The sequence below is a fragment of the Onthophagus taurus genome, chromosome 7, assembly GCF_036711975.1.
Source record: "Onthophagus taurus isolate NC chromosome 7, IU_Otau_3.0, whole genome shotgun sequence".
In the NCBI taxonomy this organism is placed as follows: domain Eukaryota; kingdom Metazoa; phylum Arthropoda; class Insecta; order Coleoptera; family Scarabaeidae; genus Onthophagus; species Onthophagus taurus.
The window spans coordinates 7,025,711-7,045,917 of NC_091972.1; the positions used below are offsets into that span (position 1 = coordinate 7,025,711).

The following is a 20,207-nucleotide window of genomic DNA, read 5'->3' on the forward strand; positions in this document are numbered from 1 at the left end:
AGTTTATTCGCAATATGAATAAAGGTGTACTCATTGCTTATAGTTGTTAATCAGAAAAATGAAAAACTTAATAAATACATTATTTTTATTTGTATTGAGTGATATTTGTAGGTTATGTCGAAAGAAATTATGAAAATGAAATCTTAGAATGTTCTAAAGCTTTTTGCTTTATCATATATTACTTTAGGCTTAATATTTACTTAACATAGATGATGCAAATAAATAGTGATTGTGACAATGATCCTAACGAAAAAGAATTTGAATTTATTACATTTACAATTGAGTAATAATTTCTAGAAAATACTCATATGTTTAACACAATTTGTTCATAATTACACCTGGCTTGTATAAAATCCCGGGACGGCTGAAATATGCTTATTTAGGAACATCTTTCTTTTAATTCTGAAGATTAATTTTTAATTTAGGTTCTAAATCTTCAAAGTGTTTTAAAGATACTAATTGCTGTATCTTCAAAATACAGAAATGCTACAACGATATGAATTTTGAACATATGGATTAAGCTATGTAGTTGATGATTATTTAGTTGCAACAAATTTTTTTTGCAGCATAGGTTATCTGAAGAATTTTTTTATTGAAGACTACTTAAATAATTTTAGTGAAGTTATAAAATAAGAAAACAGCTAACATGCATAATATCACATTTTACTTTATGAGTGCGTAATTACTTAATCAATAGTTTTACAAATCAGTGTATTGCTGGAGGAAGTATCAATTTTTCTCTCCAGAGTACAGCTAAACGCGGTGTTGATGTTGAGAGAATGATTTTTGGTATCGTGCAAGTCAATTACTCCTATTTACTCCTAATCTTCAATTATGGAATAAAAACCTTAAAATTAAAGTATTTTTTTTTAATTTAAAATTAATTTGCGTTAGCAGCGCCATCTATTATTACAATTTTGATTAATTAGTTGTCATAATTTCACCAATTTATATTAGATTGTCTTGAGTGGGTTTTATTCATATTAAATTAATAAAATGACTGAATTTATTCGAGATTGTTTAATACGAATCTTAGGAAATGATATTTCCAACGATATATATTATTTTTTAAATTCAAAATAAATTTGCGTTTGCAGCGCCATCTATTATTACAATTTTGATTAATTAGTTGTCATAATTTTACCAATTTATATTAGATTGTCTTGAGTGGGTTTTATTCATATAAAATTAATAAAATGACTGAATTTATTCGAGATTGTTTAATACCAATCTTAGGAAACGATATTTCCGACGATATTTTAGAGTAAGTGCTCAAAAGAATTAAAAAAAAACCTTCACATAACCTCACTTATAATTTCACCTTTAGATACATAACTACAATAAAGCAACTCGATGATTACGAAGAGTTTATGGAAAATATCGTCGATTTAAATAATGCGGAACATGTTACTGTGTATGAAGCTTTAAAACAACATCAATTTGGGATTCCTCATAAAAAGCTGACGAATAAAAAAGCACCAAAACAATCCTTAAAAAATGATAATAAGGCGATTAATAGTCCTCAACTATCAACTAGTCAACTCAGCTCATCTTCAAATACTCCATCTTCAGGTGGAAAAGGAAAAAAGAGATACACCAACTTTTATACACATGATCATAAACCAGGCTTGCTTAAAGGAAGGCATCCATGCGATTGTCAAGCAACTAAGCATGATCTAATTAATAATTGCACTAAATGTGGGAGGATTGTTTGTGCTCAAGAAGGATCTGGACCTTGTTTTTTCTGTGATAATATGGTAACATTATTTTTTTATTTACATTTATGATTTATAAATTATTTCGTTTAGGTTTGTACCCGTTATGAAATGGAGGTGTTAAATAAAAATACGAAAGAATCAGATAAACTTTATAACCATTTAGTTGAACAGAAAAAATCGAAAGAATGGAAAAAAGCTCTTGAAACAAGAAATAGGTTATTAAAAACAGATCAAATGGGGTAAATAATTATTCTTTAAAAATTCTTGTATATATTCAAAATTAATAAAACCTTTTGTCCTTATTAAGTGATTCAATTAAAAATAAAATTTTTGATGACCAAAATGATTACTTTGATTTAAATTCAAAGTGGTTATCAGAAGATGACAAATCAAATTTGAAGAAAAAACACGCTTCAATGCATTCAAGTATTCATAAAAATAGGCGTGATATGAAACTTGCTTTGGATTTTGCTAGCCGTACTGTTACTTTAGACAACGATGAACATCTTAAGAACAAGAAAAAACTTATGGTTGGTGTTAATAAGTTGTTGGATAGTACTGAAAGAAGGTTTCCCAAGAATTTATTTAGTGGGGAGAAAGGAGAATTGATCACAGAAATTTTTAGATTGGTATAGTTATTTTTTTATTTAATTATGAATTAATGCTTAGTTGAATTGTTTTAGATGGATGCCCAATCGTTGAATGATTCAAGTGAAAGTGAGAAAAAAACTGAGAAAAATGAACAGAATGTCACAAAAAGAGTTTATAGAATAGCTAATAATGATTTTTTGGAATCTGTTGATCAAGGATTATGTCTTAGTATGCATCAACCTTGGGCTAGTTTATTAGTTTCAGGTATTAAAATGTAAGTTGGAAAATAAAATTTAAATTTAATTCATTGTTAAAATAAATTTTATTTAAATTTTAGTCATGAAGGTAGAACTTGGAAAACAAACCATCGTGGACGTTTATGGATAGCAGCAGCATCTAAAGAACCGGAAGATGATGAAATTTTAGCTTGCGAACAAATGTATCGTGATTTATATAACGGTAATTTTTTTTTGTAAATGTCTTGGTCATTATTTGATACATAACTTTTCAGATCCAAGTTTGGAGTTTCCAAAAAAATACCCAACCGGTTGTCTTTTGGGTTGCGTTTTTGTTGATGATTGTTTAGAACAAGGAGAATACCAAGAAAAATTTCCAAATGGAGAAAGTGGAAGTCCTTACGTTTTCATTTGTTCCAATCCGGTTATTTTGCCTGTATTTTATCCAATGCAAGGTCAACATAAAATTTGTAATTATTTAATTAGAAAAATTTCTTGGATTTAATCTTAACACATTTTTTTTAGTTTCTTTACCAAAGGAATTACACAAAACTGCCAAAGCCGCTTTGATGTCTTCTAAATGGGTTTAATTTTGGATGAAACAAAGAATGAAACATTTTTTATATAATATTTTATTTACCTAATTCATTTACAATCTAATTCTAGAATTCATTCTGGAAATATTATTAAAAATAAATAAATAATTTATTTACTAAAAAAATTAATCACATTAAAAATATTGCAAAAGTTTTTTGTTTGAAAATATAATCATTGGTACATTCTATATCATCATAAACACTTTATTATTCTTAATATAAAAACCAATTTAAACATATTTACATTATAATTTTGGTGTTAGAGAGCTAAAATACGAAGCTAAAACGTCTTTTTGAGATTTTTTTAATTAAAATTTATTTCATCTTAATTTTTAATATATTAATGCCTATCTTTATTTATATTAGTGAAAAACGCCTCAATGGGTAAAATAGGATCTTCAGTTGATAATGTAAAATAACTCGGTACTCTTCTTACATTCGAATTAACCGATTTAAAAATACCCGGTACGTTATAATCATTTTGCGCCGAAGAAGTCAAATCAGACACCCTTTGCGATTGCAAAAATGCATCATTTTTCATAATATCCATCTCAACATCTTCGCTTTCCTCATATTCGTCCCCTTCCGATTCTTTTCTCTCGTCATTTCCGCGAGTTACATCCGGAATTGGAGTAGTAGTAGTTGTTGTTGTGGTTGTAGATGGAATTTTTGGAGTTTCATTCATTTGATTTTGTTCTGTTATTATATCCGTTACATCTTCAATTTCGGTAATTTCTTCCGGTGGTAAAGTAGTTTTTTCAATTTTAGTTCGATTTTGAATTCGTTCCCTTAAAGATGAATGAATCGGTCTTCTTAAATTATTAAAAATGTTTGGTTTTATTGAAACTTTTTGTTGTGGAGGTGCTTGAGTAGTCGATCGAAATCTTCCTAACGGTCGTTTTCGTATTTCTTCGTCATTCGTACCATGGCGCGGATCTTTCGGTATAAATTTTTTTCTTTGTACTGCCGGTTCAGTTATTTCTTGTACCGGAGGAAGTGTTTCTTCTTTAATTTCAACAGGTTTGGTTAAGTATGGTCTTCTTGTACGGTACAATAACCTTGTTCTTGATGTTTCTGTTGGTTTTGGCGTTTCAGTTGTCGTCGTCGTAGTCGTTGATAGGAATCTGTTTTTATTATCTTTAAGACTAAAACTTGGTCTTATAGGGTTGTATTGAATTGGTCTTCTTCTTAATTTTGGTTTAAGAGTTGGTGGTTCCGGTGTAGTAGTTGTTGATGTTGTTGTCGTTGTCGTTGTAGTAGTTGTTGTAGCTAATGTCGTTTCTTCTTTTTCGGCTTGGTAATGATATATTTCCTGTATTGTAATTTCATCTTTTGGTTCGTGTTTTTCTTCGTTACTTTCATCTTCTTGTTTGTTATTTTCAACGGTGAAATCATTTTCGTCATTTTTCGTCACCTCTTCACTAGTATAAATTTGTTGTTCGGTCATTTCCATTGTTTCTTCTCTGCTGTTATCTTCAGTAATTTTTATTTCTTCTTTATTAGCGAGAGTGGGTTTTCTTTGGGCCCCTTCCGTGGGTTTTGTAAACTGTTCTTCAATCGTTATTTCTTGATTAACTGGCGGACGATATCTTTGACGATATCTAACTCTTTTTTCATTTTTCTCATTGGTTTGCGAATTAGATTCATTTTGATTAATAATAATTTGTTGATTATTATTATTATAATTAACTCTTTGTACCGGTCTTCGTCTAATTGGTCGAATTTGAACCTCTTCATCTTCATTTTCCTTAGCTTGCGTTCGAATCGGTTTTCTTCTTCTATTAGGGTGTGGCCTCCTTTTAATTTGATATTCTTGCGTTTCTGTTGAAGGCGCCGAAGTAGTTGTTGTTGTCGTAAATGGTTCTGTTGTAATTTCCGGTTCTTCAATACGATATTTATTCCCTCTTGGTTTAGGTGTAGTTGTAATCTCATTTTCTTGGTCATTACTGCTTAAAGAAAATTCGAAATGATTCATAATTGGTTTTCCCAAAATAGGATAATGTGTTGAAACTTCTTTAACGTTGAAAAAACTGTCGGGTTTTTGTTTAACTTTTTGTGATAGTTCAGTAAAAATTGTTGAAACTTCGTTTTGCGTTGGTAAAGTAGGAATGGGTTTTAGTGGTGTTGGCAAAAAGATTTCTTGTTTAATCGGTTTTCTTCGTTCGTTATTTAAAACTTGTTGATGTTGAAGCTGAAATTGATCATACGATGGGGTATCTAACCAATTTTTTGACTCAGTAACCTCATAAGTAGCCAAATTTGGCGATTGACTACTTGGTTTTTGAATAAATTGGTAATTTTGGAAACCAATCGGAATTGAATTATGAATTTCTTTAACATTTTCTTTCGTAACTTGAACATCAATAGCTTGTTCGTTTTGATTTACCAAATAAAACTGATTATGTAAGTTTTGTTGTTGTTGATAAGGCGAAGGTATTTGTAGAATTATCTCGTTTGAAGATTGCGATTTTGTCACTTTTGGAGCTTCCGTAATTGTTTCTTTTTGTTTTGCACCGAAAACTTTAGTTTTTTGTTGTTTTTCTTGTTCTAAAAATTCTTTGGACGGTGGTGGGGGAACTAAATTTCTGGTGTACTCATCATTTTGAGCTTGGAAAGTGTATCCTTCGTTTGTAGGTTGTTTTGGTAAAACGTATTGCTGCACGGGAAGTCGTTGAAAATGATATAAATCGTTACCAAAGTGATTTTGATATTCTAAAGATGAGTGTTGATTAAGTCTTGATGGATTATTATGAGTGTAATAAGCGTAATTATCTATAAAAGTACATTATAAATTAGTTTTAGTTATTTTTAAATCTTACAAGCTTTCTTACTTAGCGTATTTGAAGGTGCTGCTGCAATAACTTCATCTCTTTGGCTATAAGCTCCTTGCGGGCCTCTTTGCGGTTTGGTTCTTTTACTAGAAGAAACATGAGTTTTTCCCAAAACTGGATATTTTACGATTTTATTTTGACTTCGATGTGTTAGAACTGGTTTTGGTTGGATAAATTGGTTTGTCAAATAATGAAGTTGATGATGCTTCCCATGAGAAGAGGGCACTTTACCTTCAAAAAATAACAATTAATTACAATAAATTCTACAGTTTATTTCTATTAACTCACTTAAGTGATATTGCCCATTAGGATGACTTGAATGAGGAGTACTACTTGAAAGCTTAGGCGTGATTTCAGTTGGTTCTTGTTCTTCTTTAAGCCGGTTAAAACTTTCTTTAATTTTTAAATTTTCCTCAACCCGAAACGGATTTTCCTTGGAAAAGTGAGACTCTCGTATTCTTCCGTGACCAATAATCGGTTTCCAACCGTCGTCGAGCAATTTTCCTTCACGTTCATTTGAGGATATCTCCACGACGCAAAAAGCAATAACTATAAAGGATAATAAACAATCGATTAATATTGAAGGTTCGTATTAATTTAGAACGAAACTCGTTGAGTAACATCCGGTATTTGTATCTGTGTTTGAGTAAATGCTATAAATCAATGCGTGCGTGTCCTATTTCGAGTTGAACTTTCCGTTTCTGCACACATCTTAAGACTATGGCTGGAAAGTTGTTCGTTTTGGAGGACAACGACGATTGTATTTCGAATTTTATGTTGGAGAAGTAAATGCAAGTTCTCTAGAAATACTATATGTACAAATTTATTGAGATGGTTTAATTTTTCAATAACATTCTTGATATCTTTCTGTGTCATTATGATAAATGTGGAGCAGAAGATTTTGGACTTTTGAGACGTCCTTTTTAAATCACTTGTTAATGTTAAACCTATTTATTTACCTGTTACAATTAACTTCCATCTTTCTGGTGGAATCATTATCTGAAACATATAAAAAAAAAGAAACATTGAATATAATACTTTGAAATCTACAAAATTAGTTTTGTGTTAATTTTAAGAAAGTGTTTAATTCATTAAACGATAATTAAATTACTTTCTCATGCAATTCCATAATTTCGTTTCAGTTTTCGCTTACTTCTCATTAAATATTTCTAAATCGAGACTTTCTCTAGAGTCTCTAGTGTAGACTATTTTGCTCGTTCACCGCAGTAAAACTCCTCCCCGTTGCCTTACTTCTGGAAGGAACGATAATTTTTTGTCGGAAACCGTAAATTATACTCATTTCGAAAAAATATACCAGGAAGTAAAATTTCTCGAAACGGTTCGTTTCTTCAAACCTTTTGTTTGAATTTAAAATTTATTTATCTTTACTTCCTTATCACCGTTTAATAACTATATTTTATTGTTGGGGAATACTTTTATATATCTTACATCATTGATGTCGCAAAAAAACTTTTTCTAAGTTACTTATTAAGAAACATTTTGAATACGTGAAGAGAAAAAAAATAGTTTTGCTTCTAGAATATTTTATTAACTTATATAGAATGTTATTACGTAATGAAATAATGCAAGAAAATGTGATTGTATTGAAGTGAAGAAAATGTGAATGTGTGATGAAGTGTTATTGGATGGATAATTTGCGAGCACTAATTGAAGTTAACGCGTGGACGATTGGCACGCGAATTTTCGAAATTAAAAACTATATAAAAATGAAGGAATCGGCTAATATTATGGTTCCTTGGGCGATAAAACTGGGTCGACGTCGGAATAGAAAACTAATAAACGGTTCGTCCGAGTCGGACTCTGCTCCTTCTACAACTAATAAAGACCGTTTCGCGCGCCAGTTTCGAAAATTTTATTTACATTTAGAAAGCCGACGGCTCTCTAATAAATTGCAATTTTGTCATCGCTAAACTTTTTATCATCAATAATTATTAAGATCGATTCGATTCAATCATTTCGATCGAATCATTTTAATGATGCAAAAGCTACAGAAACAGTTTCCATTCTTTTAGGATTCTATGTTAAACGTTTCTTTCTAATTGTTTAGGATAGAAATCACCAATACTTGAGAATGTTTTTAACGGAAACTTGTAAAGATAAATTATATAGATATAAATCGTGTATACAAAGTATTGAAAAAGATATGCACAGTTAAATAATGTACACCATCAATCATACATTCTTCGAATATACTGTGTATGCGTAGCCTACATGCAGGAACTTAAGTGCAGAAGCATGTATTTTTTAGTAATAATATTATTAATTGTCCATAAAGATGGTGAGGTTTGATATTGCTATTTGTGAATTGCTTCAAAGTATACAGTGTGTTTGATTTTACTTGTCACAACAGATATCTCGACTACTATTGGAGATATGAAAAATGTTATAGAAGAAAAGTTGCTATACACATAATATATCTATTATCTGGTATATCCAAAAAAGGAAGTGGGCAGCAAATGTGCAAAAATGAAAAAACTTTCAATCTAAAAATTTTTTGTAATATGCTTAGAATGCCGAGCGTTGCTATTAACAACATGGAACACTACGTATTCATCTAATTTTCATATATTTCTCGACATCTATGCATCTGAGAGCTCTTTTTCACCTTTGCTCTCAGATATTACAAGTTGTTAATGAAACAAATCTACCCTGCGTAATTTATGTAAGAAATAATCTCGGCCGACTTCGAAGACGTCGGCCGCCCTAAGTATTGTTCGTGATATAAGAAATAACCTTGGCCGACTTCGAAGACGTTTACTGCAGCGGTCACCAAGCCATCGATCGTGAGCTACCGGTGGATCGTAACAATATTACTACTTACTTCATTTTCGATGTCTGTAACTCCATCATCATCATCTACAGTTTCATTTAAGACTATGCAAAAAAGAAATATGGATAGTAAAATGAACGTATGAGCGGTTATTGTAAATTTACAAAATAATGGGAAAAGTTGTAATAAAATTTTGAAAATCGTAATAACTGTCTATTATTAAAAAATGGGAAGAAAACAGAAAAACCTAAAACAACTACATCAAGTTTGGCTACTTAAAATCAGGAACTAAGAATCTAATACATCCTGAAAACTGTATGATCAAAACTACATCTTTCAGCTTGACAATGCAATTCAACGAAATTGAAGCCACTTAGTCCTCTGCCTGTGGAGGCACATTACCCCTAGCTCCAATAACACCAGATTGCAACAAAAATTAACCTGGAGTCTCGTAGCCACCAGTACCTACAGCAATGTAGCCCTCAGCCCTTCTGAAGATCAAAGCCCAGGTGCTGGATTTAGGCCCAGGTCAAAGCAACCCAATTTTTCGACAGTCCGCTGATCCTTCACGCTACACACAGCTACAAATGTGAAGTGGCATTATACAGGTGTTTCTGTAAGTCATGGCATAATTTTAATCACAAATACTAGAGTGAAAATGGTGACAACGCAATCCAACCCATAAATGGCTAAGATATGGACTTTCAAATTTAAGTAATTTTCAAAAATTTTCTTAAATATTTGCAAACAGTGCAATGTTATCATAAGAAATCATTATTGGAGATATCGAACCACGGGATCAGTGCTATACAGGTGTTCACAAAGGTTATTTCTTTAAAACTTTTTAATTATGTCATAAACTCTTAAATTTTCCAACTGATTCTAATAGCCTATTTGATTTTAAAATTATTTTCACTTTTAGAAATTTTTGATTAGACGCATCGTTTTCGAGATATTTGCAAAAAGATACAACCTCGATTTTGGAATGTTTTTATTAATCGTAGGTGCCTATGGAAACTAATTGTAAGTAAAGACAACCTGATAGAACAACATTTCTAAATATTGAAAGATATTTACGTGAGATAAGAAATTTAAGACAAAAGGATGCATAGTTTTGGATTTTGTGGCAGATCGTTGTACTGCTGATAGCAACAGTTTAGACATATCAGAATATTCAAAGGTATGTCCTACATTAACAGCAATTATTTCTATCCATTTGTCGAGAGTACAAGAATTCAAAATTGCCATACTATGATGGAAAATGTACAATTGAGAAAAATACTTACAAGAATTCAAAATTGCCATACTATGATGGAAAAATGTACAATTGAGAAAAATACTTTTTACAGATAACCAGTAATTCGAATAATGCTGAAGAATAACTGTACTGAAGAAAATCCAGATTTCGTGCTACGTTGAGTAATAATTTGACAGATTTCTTTTAAACGAACTTAAATCTTTTTATGAATAACTCGAAAACGATGCATTAGTAGAATTCGAGAACCAAGATTACTAATTGCAAAAATTTAATTCTATTACGACGTCTGTAATGATTAAAGAAAGGGAGGTTCAACAAAGTATAAGTTTAAATTCGTATTTTCCATAGTGTATGAAGACTTTCATGAGTAACTGTATTTAGCGAGCCAAAATAAAATGATATAAATACAACTTACACTATGCAATTTGAAGATAAAACACAAAAATAAAAAAGGGTTTTTACAATAAAAACATCACATCAATTCGTAACCGTTTAAACCCGTTTATTTCGAATCGAACTGACATAATTTCGAGACACATAACAGTTCTTCGTTCTACATCAACTGGCTAAGTACTCGAGACTTGAGATTCGCGGCGACGGTGTCCATCCACTTGTCCATCGCCACAGCAGGATGCTGCGTACACCTTGTTTCACTTTCACTTTAAAGGCCCCAAATTCCACCTTGCAACCGGCATATTTACTATATAACGGGATTTTTTCTTAATTAATTAATTTTTTAGTAAAGAAAAAATTAAAATACATAGAGTAGAAAAAAAAATTATCATTTTATGTTTCTTATATGAATTTTTTTATGATTTTTTTTTCCGTTGGTTTCTAACAATCACATTATCTCCATCCAACCATCAGGTTCTTACGCACTGGTAAATATCTGTTATGGTGTGTCGACGGTTTCGGTGTCTGTAGCACAGGAAACTGTGAGAACTCTACCAAGACTTTAAATAGAGGTTGAGATTGTGAAGTTGAGATATTTCTGTTTTAACGAACAAAAAGGAAATTATTTGTCTTCTTGTTTTCTGTTATATCTAGTTTCTATTCACTATTAAAGCACAGTTTAAATTCATCTTATATATTTTATCTAATATCTTGCGCATTGTTTTATTCCTTTTTTCATGAAATTTTGAAATGGACTCAAAAGAAAAATCGTGAGAACTTTTCTTAATTTTCTTTTATTGTTTTGTTACCATTTTTTCCTCGCTTGCATAACTCGATTTATTTTTGTTTTAAAAATGTTAAAATTTCTTAAAAAAATTGAGGCCGAAAGAAAGTAGTAAAGCGCTATTAATTTATTAAAAAAGAGATAACATGTGGTTAATGTTAGTGATACTCATTGTCGAATTGAAGATGAAAATGATGAAAGTGTCCCATAGAATATGTCGTTCGTGACCTTGATTTGTTCAAGAAGTATTATTTACGGTCGATAAAGAGGAAGAAGAAACGGTCTTTACTTTCTTTGCTTTCAGAACTTTCATGTCTCTATGTCATATTTGAAATAAGCACTCAATAAAGTTTATGAGAAATAAAACGAAAAAGAAATTTCAATCTTTTAAAATAAAAAATAATTAAAAAGACCTTCACAATATATGTTACAGAAACTTAATCTTACTATTATGTTAAGATTTGATTACAACCGCGCAAAAATAACTTACCTTTAAAATTAATAACTTCCAAAATTTAAAAAAAATAATCAAAGTTGTTTTAAAGAAAAACTTTTTTATTGTTGAACTAGTTCACTTTAAAAAAAATAATTATCTAGTTTTAAACGCGTTTAATCGACTTTACGTTGAAAGCGGACAACGCGAACTGTTTACTCGCCGTGTCACCGTAAGAACTGAATGGTAAGCTGAAGATTTTCACCAGAAGTCGTCTTCTGAACTAACCTGGGGGGGTCCTCCCACTAAAAAAAAACTAATGTTTACTTTTTGTGTCACAATACCCATAAATAATTTTAACATAGCACAATAATGAATTTTAATCACTCATATTGATTATTTATTTTGTTTAAAATTAAGCGATAAATCTGTTTAAATCCAGTTTCACTTTTCTTGCAACCTGTTTATGATATAAATTGTAACACGTTTGCTAGAACAATTTCTCTCCGAGTTGTTTTTAATTTCTTATGGTCATCTGACATCTGGTATATGGTGAACTTTATGAAGAGATAATTACAAGTTTTTTTCCTTTAATAACATTACTGATTTCACTTTGAGGCTTGTTAGCTTTGGGTAACATAATTTTTTTTATTTAAGTTATAGTTTCCACAAAAATTAACTAAAATTATCAATATAAAGAAAAAGTGTATAATAATAATAATAATGGTTATTGATCACCAGGTAATTACAAAAATTTTAAAAAAATCACAATTATAACAACAAAATACCTACGATGACCAAACTTATGATGAAGTTCAATATGTACTGATCTTCCATATAATAAATCCATATAATCTAACTCATATTAAAGTCTATAAATATAATATTTAAGTTTTTATTTGATATAAAACTCATGAATTTGTTGAAAATGTTTTTCATTTAAAAGGAAACAAGAAATAAAAGAAAAAAAGATTCCAAAGCGTTTGATATCTACCGCATTTCATCCCCGTATATAGGCCAACTACCTGATGGTATTTAAAGAGAGATTTAAAAGAAACAGAAAACAACAACAAAAAAATACTTGGTATGGTCTTAACAGAAATAATTTTCTCTTAAAGTCAGGAAGTAATGGGGAAATATAAAAAAAGAAAGTGATCTTTCCCAAAACGCCAAATTTGGATTTAATAAATAAATAAATGAGGGAAATAAAATTAGAGAAAAAAACGTTTTAGCAATTATTTCCGCTTACCTTAATTGAAACGAAAAAAAAAACAGTTTACACAGTTATTAAATCAAAATTAAATGGTAAATAATTCATGCACAATTTAACTTGTTTTGAAGACTTTTTTTATTGCATAAAAGACTTCTTTGTGCCATTTTTGCAACTTAAGTCATAAATATGTCAATAATAGGTTGTATAATGTTACGTTTTTATTTCAAAAAATTAAATTATAAGTCGGTGGTTAACAAGTGGACCATGTTCCAGTTTTCCATGTTGTCAGAAGGGGTCCTACTTTCTTCTTTTGCATGCATCGGGCAATCGTTCAACGATTATTATCACCATACTTAATAACATTTACTACTTTTTTTTTAATATCTATTTGGTATTGTTCTATATTCTTTTAATATATACCATTTCACTTTACCTTGTAAAGAAGAAGTGAAAATTTTGTATTCAACCAAAAGAAAAAAATGTTAAAACGAATTAATTCTTTATTTATAAAATTAATATTCAAAGCGTGTTTTTTTTTGGGGCTATTGTATTGTTTATTTTTTTATGTTAAACAGTTTTTGTAATACGGATTAATTAAATTTAATTAATTGAAAATGCGACTGAAAAAAGCGAATCTCTACGTGACAAAAGTTCTTTGGACTAAATTTTCTCTTCGTTTCGATCGGCATAACTCACCAACTACGGCAATTTGATATTCTAAACGTTTATTGTCGAGAAAGTTGATCGGGAACATAACATCCGCAATCGAACAACCTATTTATTTTATATAATAGACGTATTTTCATGATTTGTGTCACCAGATTTCTTGCACAATAATTTTTTCTGTCATTATTTAATAATAAATAACCAGAACAGAATAGATTAATATATAGGGTGTTTATTAAACATGTGGCAAAAATTCAAGGGGTTATTCTAAGAATAGTTTGTCTTTTAATGATTTTTTGAAATCTGCTTTGTTTCAAAGATATAGGGCAAAACAAAATTTCAGCAGAACCATTTTTGGGCTTGCTGATGAACGTTTAGGTTGGAATTCTGAATAACTGGCTAGTTAGACCAATATTTTTACCAAGAAGACTTACCAACGAAGTGTATTGCAATTTTTTGGAATAAACGTTACATCAGTTTCTAGAGGATGTACCATTGGCAGTAAGAAATTCAATGTGGTTTATGCACATTCAGCGCATTTTAGTAGGGTTGCTCGTAAGTTTTTGACAGTACCATATGGAGATCGCTGAATTGGCCGAGGATTTTTTTCTATGGGGTGATTATAAATCTTTAGTTTACATTACTCCAAATGTGGAAGACTTGTGAAATCGTATAATTGCTGGCTTTAATTCAATTAGAAACGATCCTGGTGTTTTTGAAAGGGTTCGGCAGTCAATGAAGAGAAGATTGGATTCTTGCATCTTAGGTGGTCATTTTCAATAGTTATTGTAGATTAGGAAGCTTATATTTATAATTTTTACTACGTTTATCTGCTCTCGATCGCCATTTCAGGATTCTTCTCGTCCACCTACCATCTCTCAGTTTAGCCACGTGTTCAGCCCATCTTTATTTTAGCCCCACAATAAGTGATAGTGTTTCGGCTTCGTATGTTAAGACTGGGAGCATGCATTGGTTGAGAGCTTTCCGTTTCATGCTTATGGGGATATCCGTCTTAAATAATAAACATACTGTATGAATTCAAAAATTAATTATAGATATTTATTTACTTAATTACAATTAAAAAAATCAAAAAATTACTTATCATTTTAAATAACGAAACTTCAAACGTCAGTATGACACAAATTCATTTTAAATTGTTACCAACTTTACAATAATTTGACAGGTATTACAGAAAAAAAGAACAAATAATCTAGGAATGTTTTAAAATATTAAAAAAAACTTTTTACAAAAAAATTAATTAAATTCAAATTGAATTTTGAATCAATGAAGATAAATTCTTGTTAAATTCTCTTAATATAGGCACCACAACAAACACAAAAAGTAACAAGTAAGTTTACTCAGATTTAAAAGGAGATAAAACTATATCTTCGATGTAAGTAAGAAAGAGATGGCAAATAAACCAATGTAAAAAAACGGTTATATTGATACAATGACGTAATTGTAATTTTGTCCGGTCAAATTATGAATGAAATCTTATCGCAAATTCAAATTTTAACGCTTTTCCACTTTCGTGATATTCCAATTCTTCGTAAAACGGTAATTTTCTGGTGATTAAAAAAAGAATAAAGTGTAGGCGGAGGTTAGAATTAACCACCTGTTGAAAGGAAACGACAGGTTGGGGGAGGAAAAAGCTTTTATGCTTATACTCTTTTAGTTCGAAGCTTTTTAAGGTTTAAAATATAAAATGAATTCACCCTGGCGAAAATTTGAAGATGAAAAAGGATTTCCTTATTACATTCAGTGAGTTGCATACTAAAAAGTTACTTTTGTTGTTTTTTATTCAAATTTTTTGTTGTAGCGAACAAAGTAAAGTTAAACAATGGGATCATCCAAAGTTTCTTGAAATTAAAGAAAAATTAGATGAGTGCAATTGGATTAAATATGCTGCATATAGGGTGGCTTTTAAAATAAGATTTTTGCAACAATCTTTATACAGTATGTTTTATTGTTTAATTATTCTCTTTTTTATTTGGTATTTGTTTTAGTGGATATTATTCCTTTGAATTTAATTTCTGGTATTTTTGAAAGGCATCAATTAAATTCAACAGAAAATACTTTACGTTTAGAGAGTTATGACATCGAAGCTATTTTATCAGATATATATTTTGCTGTAAATAAACAAAACAATTTAAATATTGATATTGACTTAATTGTTGAGTTGATGCAAAATTTTTTATATAATGTTTGTGATAAGTAAGTAGAGTAATACTAATACCTTGATATAACAGAGTAATATGGTGAAATACTGCTAGAGGCTTCCCTCTTTTCTTCCCAAGACTGCTATTCTTTCATCCCATTTGTTCCAAGGTATTCCCCTTTTGTTCTTATCCTTATTCTTTGCTTCAAATACCTGTTTTGCTATTGTGTTATGTTCAATTCTAATTATGTGGGTGTATCAGTTTAGTTGCTTTCTCTTTATTTTGCTGATTCTCCTCTTGATTTATTTCCAGTCTTATTTCCTCATTCCTTATTCTATCCCACTTTGTCTGTAAAAGTTTCATTTCCTTGTTGCTGTGCTCTTTCCTTCTTATTTATTTTGGAGTGTCCATCTTTTCAATTTCTTCTGTCCATATTTCAACCAACTTCCTTGCCTTTTTATAGTCCTCTGCTTGTCGTCAGGATTACTATATCCTGGATTATTATCTATTTTTATTGATTCCAAACTTTTATAACCTATTATTGTTTGGTATTTATTTGTTCTTGTTCTTGTATTTTTTATCTCTTCATTAATATTATAAATAATAAGGGGCTTAGGCTGTCGCCTTGGTTTATTTCCTTGCTCATTTCAAAAGTTTTTGATATTTCTCCCTTCATTTGTACTATGCCCTTGACTTCCTTGTACTACTCTTCTTAACGTTTTTTCTATTATCTTTGTGTTTAATTTGTAACTTGTAGATGATAGGCATATGGCTCTGTAATTTTCACAGTTCGAGTAGCTTCCATTTTTATGTATTGGTAAGATGATATTATCTTCCCAATGTTTCGGGATTGTTTCCAACTCCCATCCGGTTTTCTATAAACTTAGAAGCCACTCCTTCCCTTTTATTCCCAAATATTTTATCATCTCTGGATTTATCTTATCTTTACTGCAACCCTAGTCTGTTTTCATCTTCATCATTGCCTCTCCTAATTCTTCCATTGTTATCTCTTCAGTTGCTATGTCTGTAGTGTCTTCCCTTATCATATCTATCCTTGGACGTTTCTGCATAAAAATCCGCCCATATGTCCAGAATTTCCCTTGTAGTTATCTTTATCTCGTTGTTTTTATCTTTGACGGCTTTTATTTGTTTCCTTTGATCTCCCTTCAGTTTTCTTATTTGATTCCAGAATTTTCGAACTCTTCCCAACTTTTCTTTTTTACCTCCCTTACCATATTCTTAGCTCTGTTCGTTCTATAGTTTGCTCTATCCTCTTCCGAATTCGTTCTTATATATTTCTTCCATGACTCACTGACCCACCAGTGTGTTCTCTTTGTCTGATTATTATATTATCTCATTCCACACACCTTCATACCTTTATTTCGCATTATCTCTTTAAAAATTCTCCATCATTCCAATTTTTCTTGGTATTTTAGTCTTTCTTCATCCTGCCTTAGTTTATGGATGTTTATTTTCGTATAGGTTTTTATCTTTTCTCTTTCGATTCAGATTCCCATTTCTGCTTAAGTCTTTACCTCTTCGACTCTGCTTTGGGGATTATGTGATGGTTTCACTTAATGATTAAAATAATAATAAATTTTTTTTTTAATAGAAATCGTGAGGGTTTAGTGCAAGTAATACATTTAAAATTAGTTTTATCGTTAATGTGCAATTCAAACGTAAACAATTTCTTTCATTATTTATTCAATTTATGTGCCGATCATAATAACTGCATAACAAGATTAAAAGTACAAACGATTTTATCGAAAATAAGTGATATTATTTCTTATTTACACGAAGATTTGAATTTCGGACATCATTTAATTAATTCGTCAGTTGAAGAATGTTTTGCAAAGGTATAAAAGCCATCAACAAAATAAAATAATAATTAGACTTTACTCTTTTTTTAGTCTCCCGGTTTAGTTGGAATAAATGAAAGCATTTTTATTAATTGGTTAGAAAATAACCCACAAATTTTAATATGGTTACCCACTTTGCATCGATTAAAAAAGTCGGAATCGGCTGTTCATAACGCAAAATGCTCATTTTGTAAAATTTCACCCATTGTTGGGTTAAAATATCGATGTGTGAAATGTTCACGTTATATTCAATGTCAAAAATGTTATTTAACAGCGAGAGTTAATCGAATGCATAAGATAACGCATAATATGAAGGAATATTGCATAGAGGATAATACAAAAGAAGTTAATCATGGATTAGTTAAGAAATTATGTTCTTTATTACGATGTTCGACACAAGGAAATAATTCTACAATTATTGAAACAAATCCTATTAGGTTTATTTAAATTTCTTTTATTCAATTCAAATTTAATTTTAATTTTTAGTATTGATAAAGATTGGTTATCAAGATTACAATCGGATTCAGGAAATAATGGAGATATTGACCCAGTATCCTCACCTCACTTACAACTACAATTAATAATTAAACAATTAGAATCTCAAAACAAGTTAGGATTTCTTTTCTTATTTATTTATTTTTTTATTTAATATCTTTTTAGAGAATTACAACAATTATTGCATTTAGAGATGAGTCCAGGGAAAGATTTAAAAGATTATCTTGAAAATCATCGTGTTAATGTTGCTGCTCAAATTCAAAAATTAAAAACTTTAAATGTAAATATTTTCAAATGTAGTTAATCGAATTAATAATAATTTGTTTTTGCAGAATCATTTAAAAGATTCTCACCCTGATCCCAAACCACAACACAAAATATCCATCGAATCAACACCAATGGTTCCAAACTATAAAAGTCGTATTATGATCGATACTTTGAGTCCGATTACAATCTCAAAAAGTTTCGAAAATTTAGATAAACAAAATGATTTGTTTAAAAGTAAAAGTAATTACGTTGTTGAGCAATCGTCTTCAATGAATCCAACATTAACCGATTTAAGTACTTGGATTGGAGGTAAACCGTCAATTATGAATGAACCAAGTATAAGAAGCGATTATAAAACACCTGTTTATGAAATGCATAATGATTTAGATGAAGCTTTGGCAAAGTTGCAACAAATACTTGCAAATAATTTCACATTAGATGGTAATTTTTGGTTAAATGTTTATGTTTATTGTTAAACATTTTTTTCAGAATCTTTAGGAAGTATTGATAACGGCGAATTAAAAAATGCCGTAACTGAAGTTGAAGGGATGTTAACTTCGTTAATTGATAACGTTGAAAGTACAAGGTGTAATTCTGTTCAACCTCACGTTTTTGGTAAAAATGATAGTGAAGTTTATGAACCTAAGTTTAAATATTGTTGATTTTATTGGTTTCGCTGGTAGAACTAATAAAAAGATTAAGGGGAATTATTAAAAGAAATTATATAATAAATATATACTTTATTCATTAAGAAAAAAATACATTATTAACAAAGTGACATTTTTTTATATTAGAAGAAAAATTAAATAATAAATTCAACATTTTATATTTTTTTATATTTTTAATAAGTGTATATAGCTTTTTAGAAAAATAATCGATAATTGATTACAAAATAAATGTTTTTTTAAAAAATATATTTTTTTATGCTATATAAAAATATTTTTTTGTAAATATATTAATTCAAACAAAATTCGTTTTATCTTTATTTAAATTTTTTGATATTGCACCGTTTTATTTAAAATTCCTTTCCCCATTATTTAATTTTTTTTTAATACCAAAGGCAAATGTGTTGCATTATTTTTGTTTTAATCGTCTAATAGCGTCTTTTAGCATCAATTTTTACATAAACTACATGTCCTTTCTAGATAAATAATTATTAGCATTGTGAGCACCAATATCAACTTATATTCAATTTGACTTAAAACAAATTAAATTAATCTTTAAACTTGTTAAGATAAATCTTTTTTAAAAAGCAATTTGTTATAAACTTTTTGATTTACTGGATGTCACAAAAGCGACGTTGTAACTCTGTTCGTTTTTGTTGTATGAATGTGAAATTTTACTCGCATGTTCGTTTTAGTGTTACTAAAGATTCCACCAAAAATCCAAAGGATTGCTTTGTGCAGGTAATGAACCAGGCCAGGGTGACTCAAAAGAGACTGATACCATTGAGGATTGTCCCAAAAGTAGAAGACTAAAAACTATCGTGACTCCCACCATGATTAAGCGTGTCCAGGATAAGGTCGCCAGAATTCTAGAAGGAGTCTCAAAAAAATAGCTAATCAGCCATGAATCTGTGCACAGGATCATCAAGCATCATTTGGGGCTTCATAGTATTAAGATGAACAAGAAATTCTTGAAAATCTCATGTTATGCAAATGATGCCCTTTTGATGGCGGAAAACGAGAACGAATACTATACCGATTCCAAACCACAGCGAAAGGACTAAAAATGGAGATATATCCAAGAAGAAAAATGAAGTAATGATGATTGTGAAAGAACCTGTCAAGTGTAAATTGATAGTGAATGATTGCCCCATTAGACACAGCCTGCACTGTAAGTACCTGGGTGTTGATATCTCTAGCTGCAGAAATTTACATCAGCAAGTTAGAACACAAGTCAACAAAGGATCCAGAA

At 30.0% G+C, this 20,207-nt stretch overlaps 3 protein-coding genes across 4 annotated transcripts; 2 read left to right on the forward strand and 1 right to left on the reverse strand.

Annotated features, from left to right (window-relative positions):
- The first annotated feature begins 1,123 nt into the window (after positions 1-1,123).
- LOC111422817 (activating signal cointegrator 1) lies at positions 1,124-3,295 on the forward strand. Its single transcript, XM_023056059.2, has 8 exons — positions 1,124-1,264; positions 1,328-1,757; positions 1,809-1,957; positions 2,026-2,347; positions 2,402-2,583; positions 2,647-2,768; positions 2,821-3,015; positions 3,071-3,295. The coding sequence occupies exons 1-8, from the start codon at positions 1,197-1,199 to the stop codon at positions 3,133-3,135; spliced, it is 1,533 nt and encodes a 510-aa protein (XP_022911827.2). The 5' UTR covers positions 1,124-1,196; the 3' UTR covers positions 3,136-3,295.
- Positions 3,296-3,400: 105 nt separating this feature from the next.
- LOC111422816 (enolase-phosphatase E1-like) lies at positions 3,401-11,873 on the reverse strand. 2 transcript variants are annotated; one of them, XM_023056057.2, is made up of 5 exons: positions 11,689-11,873; positions 6,932-6,971; positions 6,261-6,521; positions 5,973-6,203; positions 3,401-5,913 (listed from the first exon to the last, which is right to left on the reverse strand). In XM_023056057.2, the coding sequence occupies exons 2-5, from the start codon at positions 6,966-6,968 to the stop codon at positions 3,482-3,484; spliced, it is 2,961 nt and encodes a 986-aa protein (XP_022911825.2). In that variant the 5' UTR covers positions 6,969-6,971; positions 11,689-11,873; the 3' UTR covers positions 3,401-3,481. The 2 variants fall into 2 exon arrangements, with proteins under 2 accessions (XP_022911825.2, XP_022911826.2); XM_023056058.2 differs by lacking the exon at positions 11,689-11,873 and adding an exon at positions 10,437-10,638.
- Positions 11,874-14,931: 3,058 nt separating this feature from the next.
- LOC111422842 (dystrophin-like) lies at positions 14,932-20,046 on the forward strand. The gene is made up of 9 exons (XM_023056093.2): positions 14,932-15,271; positions 15,330-15,466; positions 15,517-15,724; positions 17,282-17,525; positions 17,580-17,965; positions 18,015-18,137; positions 18,189-18,303; positions 18,356-18,731; positions 18,780-20,046. The coding sequence occupies exons 1-9, from the start codon at positions 15,216-15,218 to the stop codon at positions 18,950-18,952; spliced, it is 1,818 nt and encodes a 605-aa protein (XP_022911861.2). The 5' UTR covers positions 14,932-15,215; the 3' UTR covers positions 18,953-20,046.
- The last annotated feature ends 161 nt before the right edge of the window (positions 20,047-20,207 follow it).

Bases quoted from the DNA above. Each gene is read 5' to 3' on its own strand.
- LOC111422817 (XM_023056059.2), top strand. From the start codon at position 1,197: ATGACTGAATTTATTCGAGATTGTTTAATACCAATCTTAGGAAACGAT. The intron at 1,265-1,327 runs GTAAGTGCTCAA...TTTCACCTTTAG, and splicing joins ATTTCCGACGATATTTTAGA to ATACATAACTACAATAAAGC. The intron at 1,758-1,808 runs GTAACATTATTT...TATTTCGTTTAG, and splicing joins GTTTTTTCTGTGATAATATG to GTTTGTACCCGTTATGAAAT.
- LOC111422816 (XM_023056057.2), bottom strand. From the start codon at position 6,968: ATGATTCCACCAGAAAGATGGAAGTTAATTGTAACAG. The intron at 6,522-6,931 runs GTAAATAAATAG...TATCCTTTATAG, and splicing joins ATGGAAGTTAATTGTAACAG to TTATTGCTTTTTGCGTCGTG. The intron at 6,204-6,260 runs GTGAGTTAATAG...TATTTTTTGAAG, and splicing joins TAATGGGCAATATCACTTAA to GTAAAGTGCCCTCTTCTCAT.
- LOC111422842 (XM_023056093.2), top strand. From the start codon at position 15,216: ATGAATTCACCCTGGCGAAAATTTGAAGATGAAAAAGGATTTCCTTAT. The intron at 15,467-15,516 runs GTATGTTTTATT...TATTTGTTTTAG, and splicing joins TTTGCAACAATCTTTATACA to TGGATATTATTCCTTTGAAT. The intron at 18,138-18,188 runs GTTAGGATTTCT...ATATCTTTTTAG, and splicing joins CAATTAGAATCTCAAAACAA to AGAATTACAACAATTATTGC.